The sequence below is a fragment of the Penicillium brevicompactum genome, assembly GCF_028827555.1.
Source record: "Penicillium brevicompactum strain IBT 35665 chromosome Unknown utg000003l_segment0_segment0, whole genome shotgun sequence".
In the NCBI taxonomy this organism is placed as follows: domain Eukaryota; kingdom Fungi; phylum Ascomycota; class Eurotiomycetes; order Eurotiales; family Aspergillaceae; genus Penicillium; species Penicillium brevicompactum.
Window position 1 is genome coordinate 4,688,807 of NW_026623206.1, and position 16,391 is coordinate 4,705,197.

Consider the following 16,391-nt stretch of genomic DNA (forward strand, 5'->3'; position numbering starts at 1 on the left):
ACACAGTTGCATTCAAATTCAACCCTCTTGGTATACCTCGGAGACTGCAAATGTCCTGGAAGGAGATGAACCTGCTCAGCAAACTGCCGCCATATCCTAATATGATACCGTTTGACCGCATTATTCTCGAGGAGGTGGAGTCTCGAGTGATTGGATTCACAACAAAGTACATCCCAGGTGGAACACTAGCCGACGCCGATCCAAAAAGGCCTTTCCGATTTGAATGGTTACAGCAGCTTACTCAGCGAGTGGATTTTCTGAACCTAGAATTAGGGATCATGCATCAAGACATTGCACCACGGAATTTGCTTGTCGACCCCGAGACAGACAAGATTATTCTCTTCGATTTTGATTGGGCCGCCAATGGGAAGGAAGGTCTACTGGATAGTCGAGAGGACGTGTCTGGTGTTGTATTCACTCTATATGAGATCATCACCAACGATACACATGTCACAAGCATTCCTCACTGGGACCGAAATATGGACATGGTACAGAACATTGAATGGACTTGTCGCCGCGAACTAGACTCTGATGTATCAAAGTTTCGCAAGTTTCTGAATGAGTGGATAGCGACGAGAACCGACAGAGCCACAGAACGATATTTGAATGCACCCAAGCGGCTTACATGGCCGGATCTCCCAACCCCTCCAGACTACAATGTGCCCTTTGAGCTGGGTTGGACAGAGGAAGGGGAAACTATTTGGCAAACGGGTGAGCGCTCGAGACGCATTGCACTAGAGAAGGGGCAATACTGCTTTCGGTGGGAAAGGCCACCACAAAGCAGGTTATTGAAGAAAACCAAAGATAGCATGTAGTAGCTGATAGCTGAAAGATTGCTCGGCTAGCTCCAATCTGGAACCTATTCATGGGTTATGGGCTTTGGGTGGGGGTCTATTGGCCTTTGAACTATACAAATGTGCCAACTCTTGGTATTCTCATAATGTAGAATTTGACAGTATTTTGAGTGTTTAGATTACTTTATAGTGAAGTGGGAAGAGCGCGCTGGCGGTCTGACATCGCAGACAAGACGGTAGGGGTGCTCAGTGCACGACGGGGCTGCTAGGGAGGAAGCAGGGGCCCCTGAATGGGCAATGCAATGAATAAAAGCTCTTTTTTGAGAAGTGTGTAGGGTTTAAATTGCTAAGGTGCCTAACTGCGGACTGAAATACTCTCATACATGAAGAAGTGCCGCAGCCTGGAAGTGGCGCAGTTTCCCCATTACAATAGTTAGTATAGGAAATAGATGGAGCTTTATAACTGATATTTTTTGTATGATATCTTGTTTTGAGAAAGGTTTTTATAGAGGGTGATATTATAAACATATATTTAAGGGTAATAGTGATAAGTGAGAGAGATTATAATCCTAAAGTAAGAACGCCGCACCTACTTTTGCTTGTACTAAATATATATTTCTATACTATCTTCTATAAAAGGTCGAACTACTAAATCGGCTCAAGACCTTCGGGCCGAGAAATTCCGCTTAAAGGCCAAACCGGTTGTAAATAAAGATCATCAATCAGCAGCCTTATGAACGACAAGGCTATATTTATGCAAAGAAATGGGCTTTATTGGGGCCAAGTAGGTCCCCATCAATGGGCTATGGGTTGGGTTGGGCCCTGGGCCCGAGGTCCGGGCCCATTTTGGTAGTTTGCGGAAGTCTAGGCAGCAAGGCTGAAAGGCTTACTATTGCAAGGAGCGGCAAGCTATGATGTCCAGGAATCTTCGGCTGCGGTTCTTCTAGGACAAGTGGTGTATGGTGGAATGATATCAACTCTTACAACCATGAGGTAAAGGATAAGAGGGGCAGCTGGCACGGGTGTGGTCTCGGTGACTGGGAGTGTACACACCCCAACAATATATCTGGTCTACGGTATCCATGGCCATTTTAAGTAGGGCAGGCTATCCCCAGCAAGACGCTCACTGTGTTTCCCCGAGAGTTTGTTTCCACGATATCAAGACGACCATCTTCGTTGAAATTGCCCAAGGCAACAGCAAGCGGCCCGGACCCCACGGGATACGTGACCTGCGTCTGGAAGCCTCCAGATCCATCACCAAGCAGGACACCCACCGTATTACTGTTATAGTTTGTGACCACGATATCGAGATTGCCATCTCCGGTGAGGTCGCCCACTGCAACATTATACGCCCCTAACCCAACAGGGAAGGAGGTCTGTGTCTGGAAGGTTCCATCACCATTTCCGAGCAACACGCTCACTGAGTTGCCGCCGTTATTAGCAGCCACAATATCGAGCTTGCCGTCTCCATTGAAATCGCCCACTGCAACACCAAGGTCATTAGATCCCACGGCGTATGCGGTGAACGTCTGAAAGGTTCCATCGCCATTTCCAAGCAACACGCTGACCGTACTGTCGCCAGAGGTTGCAGCCACGATATCGAGCTTGCCATCTCCATTGAAATCGCCCACCGCAACACCGAGCGGGAAGCCTCCCACGGCGACCCTGACCTGCGGCTGGAAAGTTCCATCACCATTTCCAAGCAAAATGCTCACCGAGGAATCGACGTAATTTGTAGCCACGATATCGAGATTTCCATCTCCGCTGAAGTCTCCCACCGCAACACTATACGGATTGGTCACCACACCGTATGCGGTCGGCGACTGGAAGGTTCCATCACCATTGCCAATCAAGACACTCACTTGAAGGGCGCCGAGGTTTGAAGCCACGATATCGATCTTTCCATCTTTGTTGAAGTCACCCACCGCAACACCCGCAGGTCCAGACCCTGCGGGGAATGTAGTCTGCGGCTGGAAGGTTCCCGTCCCAGTCCCGAGCAAGATACTAACTGCATTCTCGCCGGTACGGAGACCCGAACTCACGACATCAAGATGGCCATCTCCATTGAAGTCTGCCACGGCAACACCATATGGGAAGTTTACCACGGTGTATGTGGTCTGGTCCTGGAAACCCTGGAAAGTTGTGCATTTGCAGGCGCCCGATGAGCACATCGAACCAGGGGAGCACTAGAGAGGTGCGGATTCATCGAGTCAGAAGCAAGAACATCAATACAATGCCAGCCCGGCTGGCTGTATCAGACGTAGGTTCAACTCACAGTGTTTCCACAAGTGCCACAGTTATTTGGGTCGTTCTGGAGGTTGTTACACGCCCCATTACAGCATGTCAGGCCGGACGCGCGCTAGAGCACCATTTAGTCTTTGCCACACAATATGCAGTTTGCGCACTTACAGTGTTCCCGCAAGCTCCACAGTTGCTTTGGCTGGTCAGGAGGTTGGTACACGCTCCGTTACAACAGGAGAGGCCAGATGCGCACTGTCAAGTACCCTTTAGCCTCGTCACAAAACATGCAGTCTGTGGCCTTCTTACGCATTGCCCGTTACAAGCAGAAGTGGGAGGGTCACATCATTTTAGAAGAGAACCTCGCTTACCCGCATAGAACCTGAAAGTTAACCTCATGTATCCGTACAGAACCTAGAACTTAACCTGACTTACCCGCATAGAACCTGGAGGTTAACCTTAAGTTAGGAAAATCGTCTTGTTTAAATGGCTAAGTCTAACGATGAGAAGCTGTAGACTGGATTCACGATAGATATAGATAATTTGACCTAAATCCTTCGAGACAAATTCATAGAGGGAGGCATAAGGATTTGTTTTGTATAAAAATGAGGGGATTTCATCTATATCGTAGTGGTTTACTCCATAACATGTAGTTCTCCTTGTCAAGATATACATGGGTTACAGTGTTCAAAATATATATATCTGCATCTTTACGTGCAATTTCGCCGATGACCTCTACTGATCACCTACCACGTCGATATCATCGAATATTACTTGTAATTTATCAGTGGCTTTGTCTTCTGTTTACTTCTGAACAATTATTTCTTCATAATTCACCACGTTGACAGAGTAATCAGACGAACGCCGGCAGGTCAACAAAACAGCTGTCAAATTAGAGATGAATCATCACTTTTATCCAGCCAAAAGAGGAAAAGCGTCAACAAATTATGCATATGCAGGTTCATATAGGTTCATGAGGTTGAACCTCAACGACCCTCCTTGAGGTTAAGGTTAGGTCCAGGTTAAAAAGTTTGGAACCTAACCTCAAGAGGTTAGGTTCAGGTTCTGAGATTTGGAACCTATGGGCGGTTCAAAGCCAGGTCTACTGCCAAACCGCCACCCATTAATCAGTATCACAAAATTACAGGTGACTACAACTCGCTCGCTATATACTTAAAATCAATTTTCTATGCAGAGGACATTTATTTACGAATGCAATACTGTTTCTTGATATTTCCCAGAAGATGTGAAGGAAATAGGGGACGAGTACTTTTACGACCATACATGTAAAAACTCAGATGCAAAATAATGTTTTGTAAGCTTCATAAGTATCACCTAATGGTCCAGAATAGGATATATTAGCGAATATTATGCTAGTGCGGATAGTCTGCTGATATCCAAACTATCGTTTATATATCCGCGGATATCTGCAACGACGATGATGATAATGACCCATTATCGTTATCGTACGACATGCCGCAGCCTAGTCAGGATGGTACCGCCATTGGCTAGGGTGACTTTGTTCTGAGTGTAGTCGTCGGTGACATCCCTTTGACCAATGACAGTCATGGTAGGAGTTGCAGATACAGCCACCGCTTGAGTATATGTAGCCGCAAGGACGGTCACGGTCGGGAGTCCATGGCTTTGTGCATAGGTGGTAGCATCGCCAATCATGGTGAACTGACCACTGCTGTCTGTTGCGACGGTGACGACGGTTGTAGAAGCTGCAGACAGGTTAGTTCAATGGACTTTTGCCGGTATTTGAGCCCCTTACTTGAAGAACTTGACGTAGAATCTGTCGTCGCAGTAGACGTAGTCGAAGTAGTCGTAGCAATGGCAGTTGTTGTAGTGACCGGAACGGCAACGCTGGAAATAGCGGAAGCCGCCGAGAGGCCGGCGAACCCTAAGACAGACAAGACGTGCATCTTCAGAGATCCGGAAGAGGATCAACCCTTCGAGAATCCAAGAAAATTTCCAGGGAGTGCACAGCCCGGAGCTCAGTGATATAGTCCAAAAATGATAGGTTAAAAGAGCACGGAAAAAGGAAAGACACCTTGGTGATTGGTCGGCTCATATAGTCGTGGAACACGCTGCAATAGACAGCCGCGGATCCGACAAGCACACTATGCCCAAAAACCATACGGAGTACTGCGGTACTATTTTGCCTCTCTTTCCAAGGGATAAATAACCGACAAGTAGATCGAAGCCGGTAGAAGGCTCCTTAGCGCAAAAGTCATCATATCACCGCACTTCCAGGCGGACCAGGCCCACGGCACCGGATTCCAGGAATAGCAATTGAGGGCCATTGGCTGAGAAACTCTCTCGGCCGGGCTTTATCTCTCAGTTGGTTCTCAGGAAATTTGGCTCAGACCAATGCCGCCACTAGCTTGGGTACACACGTGGTTTGAGCGCGGAGTCCTAACCTGCAAACGCCTGCTGTTATGCATACAAAGCAAAGCTTGAATATGAACTCATAGTCATGCATAACCTGCCATAGTGCATGCTAGCTTACAAGCCCCCTTTTTTTGGCAATTGATTATGCTTGCATTATAGTCGAACGCATGTAGATGGGATTGTGGATTATAAGTCACCCACGGCTTTTCGTTGGCTTGTTTTCATTTAATCATCCAACAAAGCTGGATTCTCTGGAGATTCGTTCCTAATGAGGGTAGTCCCGTCCGCGCGAATAGGTCAACTTGATGCGCAGTTGGGATTATTAGGCGAGACGATAAGAAAATCCCAATGTGTCGGTACACTAAGCTTAATCCTCAGCCAAGCGTTCGAAATTTTCGCGGCATCGACGATCTAGAACTCCTCAGTTCTTAGCAGGGATTCTTGGGGTTCGCGTATCAACTCCCAAGTGCACTTGCGGATTACTTAAGGATCAAGGACCACGTGACGGGAATGCGACGGAGCCTAGTCAGGCCCGAGTGGCAAAGCGGTGAGTGACTTATCCGGCTCAAACAGGTTACAGGTCACTTTTGTCGGGGAACGAACTAGCCCACTCCCCCACTCGATCTTTGATTTTTGCACCTCCACAAGCCTTCATGTGACTAGGGTCTACATATTGATCTTGTGTCTCCGTGCTCTTATGGCCATTCAAATTGACGTCTCACAGACACGTTGCGAAGTAAACCATGGCCTTATATGCGGCCCGGGGGCCGGACCACCCCCCAACATCGGTGGCAGAACAAGAGCGCATCCGCGAACTATCAAAGTACATCCCATCACCTGAGTCCATGGTCTTTTGTGTTGTGATCTTCCGTTGGCATTACCGGTACTGACATAGATTTTGTGAATAGGTACTACTGCACCTTCAGTCATCATGAGTCGTCCGGCGAGGCTGCGCCGACGGGAGACGAGCAGCCCGGAGCCGCCTACCTATCCCCCGACATCACACTCAATGCCCTAGCACAACTGGGTGTTTACCGATTTGGCTGTAACCGGTCTTTTATTTCAGTCATCGATGGCCAAAGTCAACACATCATTGCCGAAACGACGACCTCTATATCCCTGCGACATAGGGACCAGCACCTGCCAGACGACGGCATATATCTAGGTTTCAGAACCTTGGACCTTTCCTGGGGAGTCTGCCCTCATACGATCAAGTTGTTCACGGCCCAAGATGCTTCGCTGGAACTCGATACCCCCAATATCACCGCCAGCCGTACACGATACATTATTCGCAACTTTGCAGATGAAGAGTGTTTCAAGGATCGGCCGTACGTGGTCGGTTGGCCCCATATGCGGTTCTATGCCGAGGTGCCTCTCTTCAGCCCTTCCGGTCATGTATTGGGTTCCTATTGCGTCGTGGACGACACGCCGCGCTCTGCATTTGGAGATGCCGAGGTTGCCTTGTTGCAGGAATTGGCAGATGCCACGGCCCAATACCTTGAAAGCGCTCGAATAGTGCATTTCCATCGCCGGGCTGAGAAACTTGTGACAGGAGTCACTGATCTTGTCACACATCACTCAGACCCCGACGCCGAGCTCAAAGAATCACATCCCTTTGCCGGCCCTTCTGGTCAATCTGACTCGGATAGCAATTACTTGCCCGCTGTGGCATCTTTAACGACGACAAAATATCAGGAGTCAACGCATGTCACGGATGAATTTTTGTCGTTGTCGCTCGACAGAGAAAAGTCTTCTCAGACCGAACCCACAACGGTCTCCTTGCAGGATGGGGCCGAAAGCATCGACGAGACTGAGCCTGACGGGGCTCATGCAAAACGTGCGATGGAGACTTCTTCCAGCCTATCCATCTCCCAGTCTATTGCATCCATATTTTCTCGCGCCAGTGTCATCTTGAGAGACTCTATGGACCTTGATGGAGTGCTGTTTGTGGATGCATTTCAAAGCAACTCTGGAACGTCAGTAATGTCCACACCGTCTCTTTATCGATACAAATTGACAGATAATTTTTAGCCAATCGCTCGTATCACCAAATGCCTGGGAGCCCTCGCCAAAGCAATTACATTCCAGTTTCCTTGACAGGCTCACTTCGATCCAATCGGGCTTCAAACGCGATGAAACACCGGCGCAAGAAGCTCGAACCCCCTGCGAAAATTATGGACAAGCTTTCACAACCTCATGGAAAGCTGAGAACGGTCCTCAAATTCTCCTGACGGAACAACTTCTACGGAAGATGATTGAAGCGTTCCCTCATGGACAGATATTCATGCTGGGTGATCGGGCTGTTGGCAGCCATTACCTTTCCTATCTGGGTGGAATGGAAGACTCGACCACCGAGATTAACACACTCCGTGATATCAGCTGTGGGCTAGCTAAACAACTTCCTGGGGCAGACTCGGTTCTCTTCTTCCCGCTCTGGGACTGGAATAAATCACGTTGGCTAGCTGGGACTCTACTTTGGACGAGCAAGTTGCAGCGTGCTCTGGGCATAGAAGAACTCGGATTCTTCAAGGCTTTCAGCAACTCGATTGTCTCTGAAGTTGCCAGAGTCGACTGGGAAAATACGGAGAAGTCCAAGTCGAACTTCATCTCCTCCATTAGTCACGAACTTCGTTCCCCACTTCATGGAATTCTTGGCAATACTGAGCTGTTGCGGGCGACAACTCTCGAGCCTGGTCAGACCGATATGGTCAAGATGATTGAATCATGTGGATTTACGCTGTTGGACGTTATGAACCATCTGTCAGTATCGGTCTTTTCTCGAAATTTCTTAGTATACTGACTATCTGCCAGGCTGGACTTTACAAAGATTAACAATCTAACAACAACGGCTCATCAAGGCGGCGATAATCTCGAACTCGACATGACTGGCCTGGCAACTGCATTTGACCTTGGCGACTTACTAGAGCAAGTGGCTGAGATCATGTCCACATCACAAATGCGACGAGGGAAGAAATACTCTGATTCTGAAGCCAAAGGCCCTCTGCGCATTTCAACTGAAAATCCGAAATCGGACGACACACAAACACTCTCTGTTGTGGTCCGGGTTGAGGAACTGGATGCATGGAATGTGCGCTCGGTGGCAGGTGCATGGCGAAGAATCGTCATGAGTCTTCTTGGAAACTCTCTGAAATGGACAGACCACGGTCTTATCGAGGTAGCCCTGTCTAGTATCAAGACTGGCGGCTCTGAGCTTGCTCTGGCCCATCTGTCAGTGACAGATACAGGCGGCGGGATATCCCCCGACTATTTGAGACACTCAGTCTTCTCCCCATTTTCCCAGGAAGATCCTCTTTCAGGGGGTGTTGGTCTTGGACTCAGTCTTGTGCGCAAGCTCGTCGCGTCACTTGGAGGCCACATCGATATCAAAAGTGAGCTAGATGTTGGGACGCAAGTGGATGTCTACATTCCTATTCATTTCTGTGACGAAGGTGTCTCGGAAGTCGATCGCTATGACGAATTGCCGGACTCAAGGCCGGCCACTCGGGCATGTCTTGTCGGCTTCAACGATTGCCCAGACTTGAATGAAACGCCAACTGGTATCTTAAGCACAGAAACCAAGCGGAAATTGTCGATCCAAAGCTCATTGAGCAATCTCTTCTTGGCGCAGCCCAATTGGAGTGTTTCATTGACTGAGAATCTAGACGAAGCGAACGGCGATGTTGTGATTATCGAGGACACAAAGTTGCAGCAGTTGATGCAGGCTGATTCTTTGTCTGTGACTCAATCCAGGATCAAGCTTTTCATCGTGCTGGGCGAGAGACCCCCAGTTACAGATCATGTGAAAGCCGAGATCGTTCACGTCTCTCATCCGTGTGTATATCCCGATCACCCGTTCTTGGCTACCTTACTGATCTGGAATAGATATGGCCCGCGCAAGCTAGCAAATGCTATCGATTCCGCTCTGAAACGCACTGGGTACTCGGCCACTCCCCCTGAGATTGAGACTGCGTTCCAAGTGCTCAATACTCATGAAGATGCGCTACCTGATCCTGAAACTTTAAAGCCACATGAGCACACCCCAGTCTGCGCTCCAGGCGTTCCTGTCCCTGCTACACTGCCGCCGTCGACGGGAAACGATACTAGAAACCATGTTCTGATTGTAGATGACAATAGCATCAACCTCAAGGTACCCCCGCCATTTCACCTTATGTTTCTTTGCTGAATGTCCACAGATCATGTCCACCTTCATGCGTAAACTGGGCTGCAGTTACGAAACTGCTTCAAATGGACTGATTGCCTTGAACAAGTACAAGGAATCCGACAAACTCTTTACGCATGTTTTAATGGGTGAGTTTGCCTCGTATCATTCTCGAGAATACGCATTTAACCCGGCGTTCTCAGACCTCTCGATGCCTGTTATGGATGGTCTCCATTCTACGAATAACATTCGATTGTTTGAAAAGGAGAAGGGCATGTCAGCATCTTGCATCATGGCTGTCACTGGGGTCGCTTCTGATGAAATGCAGAAACAGGCCAAGATGATGGGGTTAGATAACTACCTTATCAAACCAGTCTCCCTCCAGGGATTGAAAAAGGTAATGAACATTGTATGATAAAATACGTCGGCGTTGAGCGGTACAGTTCGCGGAGCCAATAGTCATCATGGCTTCGGATTTCATTTTTTGCAGGTCAATCAATAAACCAAAGTTCAATGAACCCTAGTGCAGTCTAATTAGTTGTGTATTTCCATGCAGGTGCTTCATCCTAGTGAAGCAAGAACTCGAAGTTGCCCTTTCGGCTGAGCCGCCGGGCGTTAATAAATTGTGTGTATGTGTGTATAGGCATGGCTCGAAGCCACCTAACCATGCCGAAGAACATAAATCACCCCCCTTTCGCCGATCTAACCCACCAACCACCTCGGGCTACAGATGGTAGACGCGCTTCAACTGCCGAAAATAGGATGTTGAACACTTGGAGAAGCGCCTTCAAGCCAGCCTATTAACAAAATTACTAACCCACGAGGATCCGCTGCGATACGGACATCTGAGATGACATATTCTGCAAGGCTGTATGTATGGGCTCTAAGGAGAGACAGTACTATATATATTATGACATGTATAGTAGATCAGAGATAGTTGCCCTTTCGGCTTAGCCGCCGGGCGTTAATAATTTGTGTGTGTATAGGCATGGTTAAGAGAGTCTCAAGTCTGGCGAATCCATTCCGGTATCAGTGAGCTGCGACGAGTGTAAATCAAAGATAGCTACCGTCCCTAGTGCAGAAAATCCAGAAAAACAAATAATCACTATTCTATTTACGTCTTAATGAGAGTCTAGATCCTCATGGCTTGATTTCCTCCTGACCTCACGAAGTGTTGTCGCTAAGGCGTGCGCTCTTCCACTACGCCTCATTTGTAAGTAGGTACGGACGATCCATATATGCGACAAGCGAGCGCATAATAATAGGCGAGATTACATGAACCAGGCAAAAATTGACCGTTGAAACGACCATGGGATCAGTAATCTAGAGGCATGATTATCGAGTATGTTTAAGAAGTATTTGTATTGACAAATAATGTGCTACATCTTGCCCGCTCGTTGCGAAGCATGACCGGTGGCGAGAAGAACAACACAGCTGACGAGGAGTCCCCGGTCAAGTGGCGGCATGCGGAAATTGGGAGTGAAAACGAAGGGGGTGGTCAACGATCGACCACCGGAATGCAACCATATCCTTGATATCACAGGGATAACCGTTATTATGGGCTGCCCTCTCAAACTCAGCAGATAAGTGGGCTTTGTGACCGGCTGTCAACCTCAAAATCCTGCGGCCCACATCAAGTAGTAGACCAGCTTGTTCGGCCTTGGTCTTGCTCCTATCGAGCCGCCGTAAATATTTTAAAAGCTCGCGTTGTCCACCTCAACCAGTCATCCTTGAGCAAACAGCGAATTTCCCCTGTGAGGCCATCCGTTCGGTCATCGCTCCCAGGTTTTTCCCTCTCAATATGCCTTCCCGCAGATCGGCAGCCCAAGTCCCCCCCAGCCCTGGTCAAGATAAACCTGAACCAGTAACTGCTCCTGTACGCACTCGGCGCTCTATTATTGCGGGCCCTGACACCCGCCCGCTGTATGGCCCCCAAGGTGCGGATACGCAGCCAGCCCTGGTAGGTCTCCCATCATCATCTTCTAAAGGCCAATATACTCAAACTAAATATGGAAACCAGTCTCCCTCGCCGATAGCCAAGACTTAGAAACAAAAACACTGGACAGTCGTTCACCGCAGATGCTTGCACCTTTTCGAAGATGCTGATAGACAGCGAGAGGAGGCTAAACGTTCGATAGAGCGTCTGGAGGCCGAAAATGCCAAAGGCGCAGAAAGCATCCGTCAGCTGAATGACGAAAGGAACCAGACCGTTGTCAAGGTGCAGACACTCGAGATGCAGATATCTACTCTGGAACAGCAGCTCGAGGCCGCACAATCTGCTGGCGCAGCCGGAGATGACGGACTGATCACGCTCATACATCTCGGCACCAATGTCAATGTTTTGAAAACCGACATCGACAAAGAAGTAGAAGCACGAAGAAACAAACGATTAGCTGCTGGCATGCCTGATTCTGATGTACTACAAGTGAATTGGCCGGTCCACAATGGACAGATGGGAATGTTCGATGCCAATACGCTTCCGAATTATCCACTACCGAGTACCTTTTCGTTGACCAACCAACAAGCGCTGGCACAAGTCAATCAACAACCCAACCAATATTAATCGCCCTTTTGAGGATTGGCACGCGGTGCCGGGACAAAGGTGGACCATTTAGTTAAGAAAGTCGCGTTGCTATAGTGGTGCTACGAATCGAAAAGAAATAAAAGCTTCATTGCGACTGGATAGACAGAGAGTACATGGCTCAAGGACTTATCAAATTGGGTTTAAGATCGATATTGGCATTGGATCGTCTGATTGAGTGTTATGCATGCACTATTGCGCAGTTAATCGGAATTATAATACTGGCAAGAGGATATATTGTGTCACCACGTTCCGGCATATAACTGCCCAAAGGATCCTGATATCAGTGCAAGGCCTCAGGGCAAAGGGTACATGGATTGCGCTACCACATTGCACTGATTTGAACATATTCTATACGACGTCACGATTTTGACTAGCCCAGTCCTCGGCCCTACTCACATGGAGTAGGATGATCACCGTTTGAATGACCATCTGTAGATGTCTTGGCTTAGTCCTGGCTTGACTGGTGCCGTAATTCCGACCCGCTCCGATCTTTTGCCGGATAAAGACAATGGGGGGCGTTCATGATAATTTAGGGGAAGAAGTATACCGCATATAATCCAATGAGCGCAACGCAGCCCCAGAGCAACCCGAGTGAGGAGTAAATCTCTTATTTATTTGTCTATGTCGCAATCGCATTTCGGATGATCGATCCCGAAGCGGGCTAGCGGTGATTTGTAGATCCCGTTCGCCGTTTTTTTTAAAAATCTCGCCTCTACCATTGGCCGATATATTGGTACCTTTCACACTCCATAGTCCTTCTCCAATCCTTCTGGATTATGCTATAATAGGGGAAGTCGTCTTCACAGCTAATTCCTAGGCCTTGAAATATGTATCCCAATTTTTTTTCTGGAGGTAGTACCCATGGCTGCAGTTGATACAGACGCGAGACTGAGATGGCACTAGGATCGAGTGACAAATGCGAGATTGAGGTGGGTTGACGCACGGCGATATGTCGCGCATTTCATGCCAATAAAAAAATACGGTGGCGGGTAACTTGAACCACATTTGGTCTAGTGTCTCGGTCGCGCGCCAGAGTATCCGACCCGGGCCGCCCCCCGTCAGCACGGATCAGGAGGCTCCTCATGTGGCATGCATGCACGGCGCGTAGTCTAGCGATCCATCTGTATTCTTTTCCTTTGAAAGAAAGCTTCCAGATTTTCAAGCAGTAGCGCGCAAATTTGTTGAATGTAAATACGAACGAAGCTTCTCCTGATAGCCGGGAAGGAAATATTACAAATCACAGCATAAACCGGAGTCTTGTGCGGTCCGCAAGCCTGGTTTAATCCCTGTCAGAAATGCGACATCGAAGATCCCAAATTTCAGTGTTACGAAATTCAAATATCACGCAGATTTGACAAGAGCGGCCATCTCCGGCAAATCTGGCAAAATTAGGCTAGAGAGAATCCATGGCTGAGAATTTCTGGTCAAAAAGCCTGGCCTGATTCGCATCCATTCATGGCCGGAACTTTGGTGTATGCGTGCGAGATTGGCTTATTGGATCCACAAGTCAATTGGTATGAGGCGTTTAACGCATGTCGTGGAGCGACGCGGGATAAAAGGGGACGCGAGTGGAGTCAATTTGCTCTGCCCGAGTGGATAACTCGGCCACAGACGCGAAATTAAAGGAGCACGGATATATGATAGAAAACAATGACAATCTTGAAAATTACGGAAATGATCAACCGTGTGTGGATTCAAGAGCACTGCCGGGGAGAAAGCCAACGGTGATCGTGGCCCGGCCCGGAAGCTACTGAACTTCCCCGGACAAATCGCATAGCTTTCCCACCATCGAGACCAGTCCATGAAGGCCGAAAAAAGCTTTGCAGTGGGTTCGAGATTAGTCCAAAAAATTGCGACCGTTCTCCAATCTATCACCGAAGTTAACCTTGGTTTACTAGAGATTTACTAAATATCTGTGAACCAATTTGCGGCACTGCAAGCGACTTACGGGTTCTGGGACAGACTTACCCGAAGGCAAGAAAGAATGTTCGAGTGAAGTACACTATACCACGTCGTCTATGATTTAAGGTCAGGTAGTACTAATGGATAGACGATTGGCGGATCACTGAGGATTTGGTGTCTATTATTGTAATATTCGGTGCCCTCATAGTACCAACGTGCGCTCGGGATTACTACTGAATGATGGCAACACCATCTCACTGCGCTTGGCGCTTGAAGCGTCTTGACTTTCGACCCTCAATATTACTGTCCCTGCCATTGTCCTCCTAGATCATTCCAACTTTTTCTTTCAGCGCAGCCACGTCTTTCCTCATCATTTCGACAACATCCATGATATGTGCCACCTTTCGGTGCATTTCGTTGTTCCACGGATTCTGGCTTAGGAGGGATTCTTCAACATGCCTGAGGCGTATTAGTGTGTAAATATTGTTTTCTTTTCCCAATGTATACACTTACTGCACTCGCTTCTCTAATCTGGACGAAAAACCCTTTAGTAAGCAGAACCCAGAAGACTTTTGAGATGGTTTGAGACACTTACTCTGCCATGCACTCGATGATTGTCGATTCTGGGTCTCTAAGGTACCCAGTGTTTGGAGGCTTCACAAATTGGTTTCCATACTCCACCACACTACTAGTTTCAACCGCGCGTTGTCCATGGGCATCATCTTCATCACTGCATTCATCCATTGAACTAGTACCGCCTTCGTCGTTGGACTGTTCGTCGACAGAGCCAGCGATTGTGAGTGGACTGCACATATTGCTCGCCTCAGGCGAGCCCGATGAAAACAATTCAGACATTCGGTCTGAGTATCTCTGCGAGATACCATTAGGCAGAGCCCTTTGAACGCCCATTGGTATTGTGTTGGTGGTAGGCTAAGGAGAAGGTGGGGGAAAGTTTGAGGACAAGGAATGTAGGGTGAGTCTTCTCAGTGAGGGAACCTGCTCCATTTATAGGTTCAAGTCAAACATTCCGAAATGAATATATTGATAGATGCCAGCCATTGTTCTCAGAGAAGTATAGAATGAGTAGATACATCCCTGGCCACTGAGAGAGTTGTACCCTAGTCTCCGAGTGGGCATCAAGCGACCTCGGAATGAATATGGAGCTTGGGATTGGTCAGGTAGAGAGCATGGAAAGAAATAAAAAACAATAATAATGGAAAAGAGAGTGTGGAAGAGGGAAGATTGCGGTAACATCAAGGAATGAATTGCTCGCCGAGTAGGGCCTACACTTTCCCTAAATGTACTAAGAGCCCCATTGAGCCCGATGTGTAGTAGCGTTATCGATGAATAAAGCCCAGATCTACACGCAAGGAAGGGGTAAGATTGGACGGAATACGTACTTTTGACTGAACTACATCCGAAATTTGGACGGGGCTTAGTTTGAAACTCAAATGACAAACAACCTAGTAGATTGACCGTTTTCTCAACGGATGAGATATCATGACACAATAGCCTCACAAAACCGCTGGTCTCTTCCACCAAAATGAACAGTCCGGTCAACCTGGTCAACCTGGTTAATCATGCGTATCCATTGGTTTGTGCGGGTCTTGCCCTGGTAACCGACACCCTACAGCTCGTTCTTGTCCCGTAATAGATATAGTTTCCTTACTATCTATTTTAATGCCCTATAACTGGTCTAAGACACAAGTGTTTAGCGAAGGACTACAGACTAGCGTCTCACCGGGCAATGCCATTGAAAAACCAATGACCATCCTCAAGTTCAACCAGTTTCCTTTAAACACTTCCACTCTGCACCGTAACTACACAGCCTGACCTTCCTCTGCCCTTATTTTACAGAGGCTTGCTTGTCAAGATGCCGAAGCCCAACACCATTGCCTGGTGTTCATGGGAGAAAAAGAACCTCCTTCCATGGCTGCTACAGCACCGAGGGATGACATGGGAGGCAAAAGCCAAGGCATACTTCAAGCAATTTGGGTTGAAACGGACAGGGGAGGCGTTGCGAAGCAAGCGGAACTACCTATTACGAAAACTTCGAGCTATGCAGAAGAGTATGTCTAAGGCCTCCTTCATGGGGCATCGGCCATGGGTCCTAAGCAAAGATACCCCGAGAGCCTTTCCGCCGCCACCCCCAATCTTCACGCCCAGGGCCCGCAACACAGAGACCTGTCACTTATCCCACGTGAGGCAGAGTTTGGCAACTGCAAATGGTCGTCTCTTCGCAGGAGCCTCGGGGAGTGCAGACCAGACACTACTCGGTAACTTAAAGCGGAAGACCGGTAGATGGGATCAGAAGGGCTGA

The 16,391-nt window shown here is 48.1% G+C and overlaps 7 protein-coding genes across 7 annotated transcripts; 4 read left to right on the top strand and 3 right to left on the bottom strand.

Annotated features, from left to right (window-relative positions):
* Positions 1-50: 50 nt before the first annotated feature.
* Positions 51-815, top strand: N7506_005490 (uncharacterized protein; the record flags this gene model as incomplete). Its single annotated transcript, XM_056954784.1, has 1 exon — positions 51-815. The coding sequence occupies one exon, from the start codon at positions 51-53 to the stop codon at positions 813-815; it is 765 nt and encodes a 254-aa protein (XP_056813673.1).
* A 1,070-nt stretch (positions 816-1,885) lies between these two features.
* On the bottom strand, positions 1,886-2,965 carry N7506_005491 (FG-GAP repeat domain-containing protein; the record flags this gene model as incomplete). The annotated part of the gene is made up of 1 exon (XM_056954785.1): positions 1,886-2,965. The coding sequence occupies one exon, from the start codon at positions 2,963-2,965 to the stop codon at positions 1,886-1,888; it is 1,080 nt and encodes a 359-aa protein (XP_056813674.1).
* A 1,528-nt stretch (positions 2,966-4,493) lies between these two features.
* N7506_005492 (Pectinesterase catalytic) lies at positions 4,494-4,957 on the bottom strand (the record flags this gene model as incomplete). The annotated part of the gene is made up of 2 exons (XM_056954786.1): positions 4,494-4,756; positions 4,807-4,957. 2 exons carry the CDS (start codon positions 4,955-4,957, stop codon positions 4,494-4,496), a joined length of 414 nt encoding a protein of 137 aa, XP_056813675.1.
* Positions 4,958-6,169: 1,212 nt separating this feature from the next.
* N7506_005493 (hybrid sensor histidine kinase/response regulator) lies at positions 6,170-10,000 on the top strand (the record flags this gene model as incomplete). Its single annotated transcript, XM_056954787.1, has 6 exons — positions 6,170-6,249; positions 6,335-7,402; positions 7,458-8,186; positions 8,238-9,257; positions 9,309-9,573; positions 9,620-10,000. 6 exons carry the CDS (start codon positions 6,170-6,172, stop codon positions 9,998-10,000), a joined length of 3,543 nt encoding a protein of 1,180 aa, XP_056813676.1.
* Positions 10,001-11,386: 1,386 nt separating this feature from the next.
* On the top strand, positions 11,387-12,148 carry N7506_005494 (uncharacterized protein; the record flags this gene model as incomplete). Its single annotated transcript, XM_056954788.1, has 2 exons — positions 11,387-11,545; positions 11,699-12,148. 2 exons carry the CDS (start codon positions 11,387-11,389, stop codon positions 12,146-12,148), a joined length of 609 nt encoding a protein of 202 aa, XP_056813677.1.
* A 2,246-nt stretch (positions 12,149-14,394) lies between these two features.
* N7506_005495 (uncharacterized protein) lies at positions 14,395-14,980 on the bottom strand (the record flags this gene model as incomplete). The annotated part of the gene is made up of 3 exons (XM_056954789.1): positions 14,395-14,530; positions 14,585-14,602; positions 14,667-14,980. 3 exons carry the CDS (start codon positions 14,978-14,980, stop codon positions 14,395-14,397), a joined length of 468 nt encoding a protein of 155 aa, XP_056813678.1.
* A 964-nt stretch (positions 14,981-15,944) lies between these two features.
* N7506_005496 (uncharacterized protein) lies at positions 15,945-16,391 on the top strand (the record flags this gene model as incomplete). Its single annotated transcript, XM_056954790.1, has 1 exon — positions 15,945-16,391. The coding sequence occupies one exon, from the start codon at positions 15,945-15,947 to the stop codon at positions 16,389-16,391; it is 447 nt and encodes a 148-aa protein (XP_056813679.1).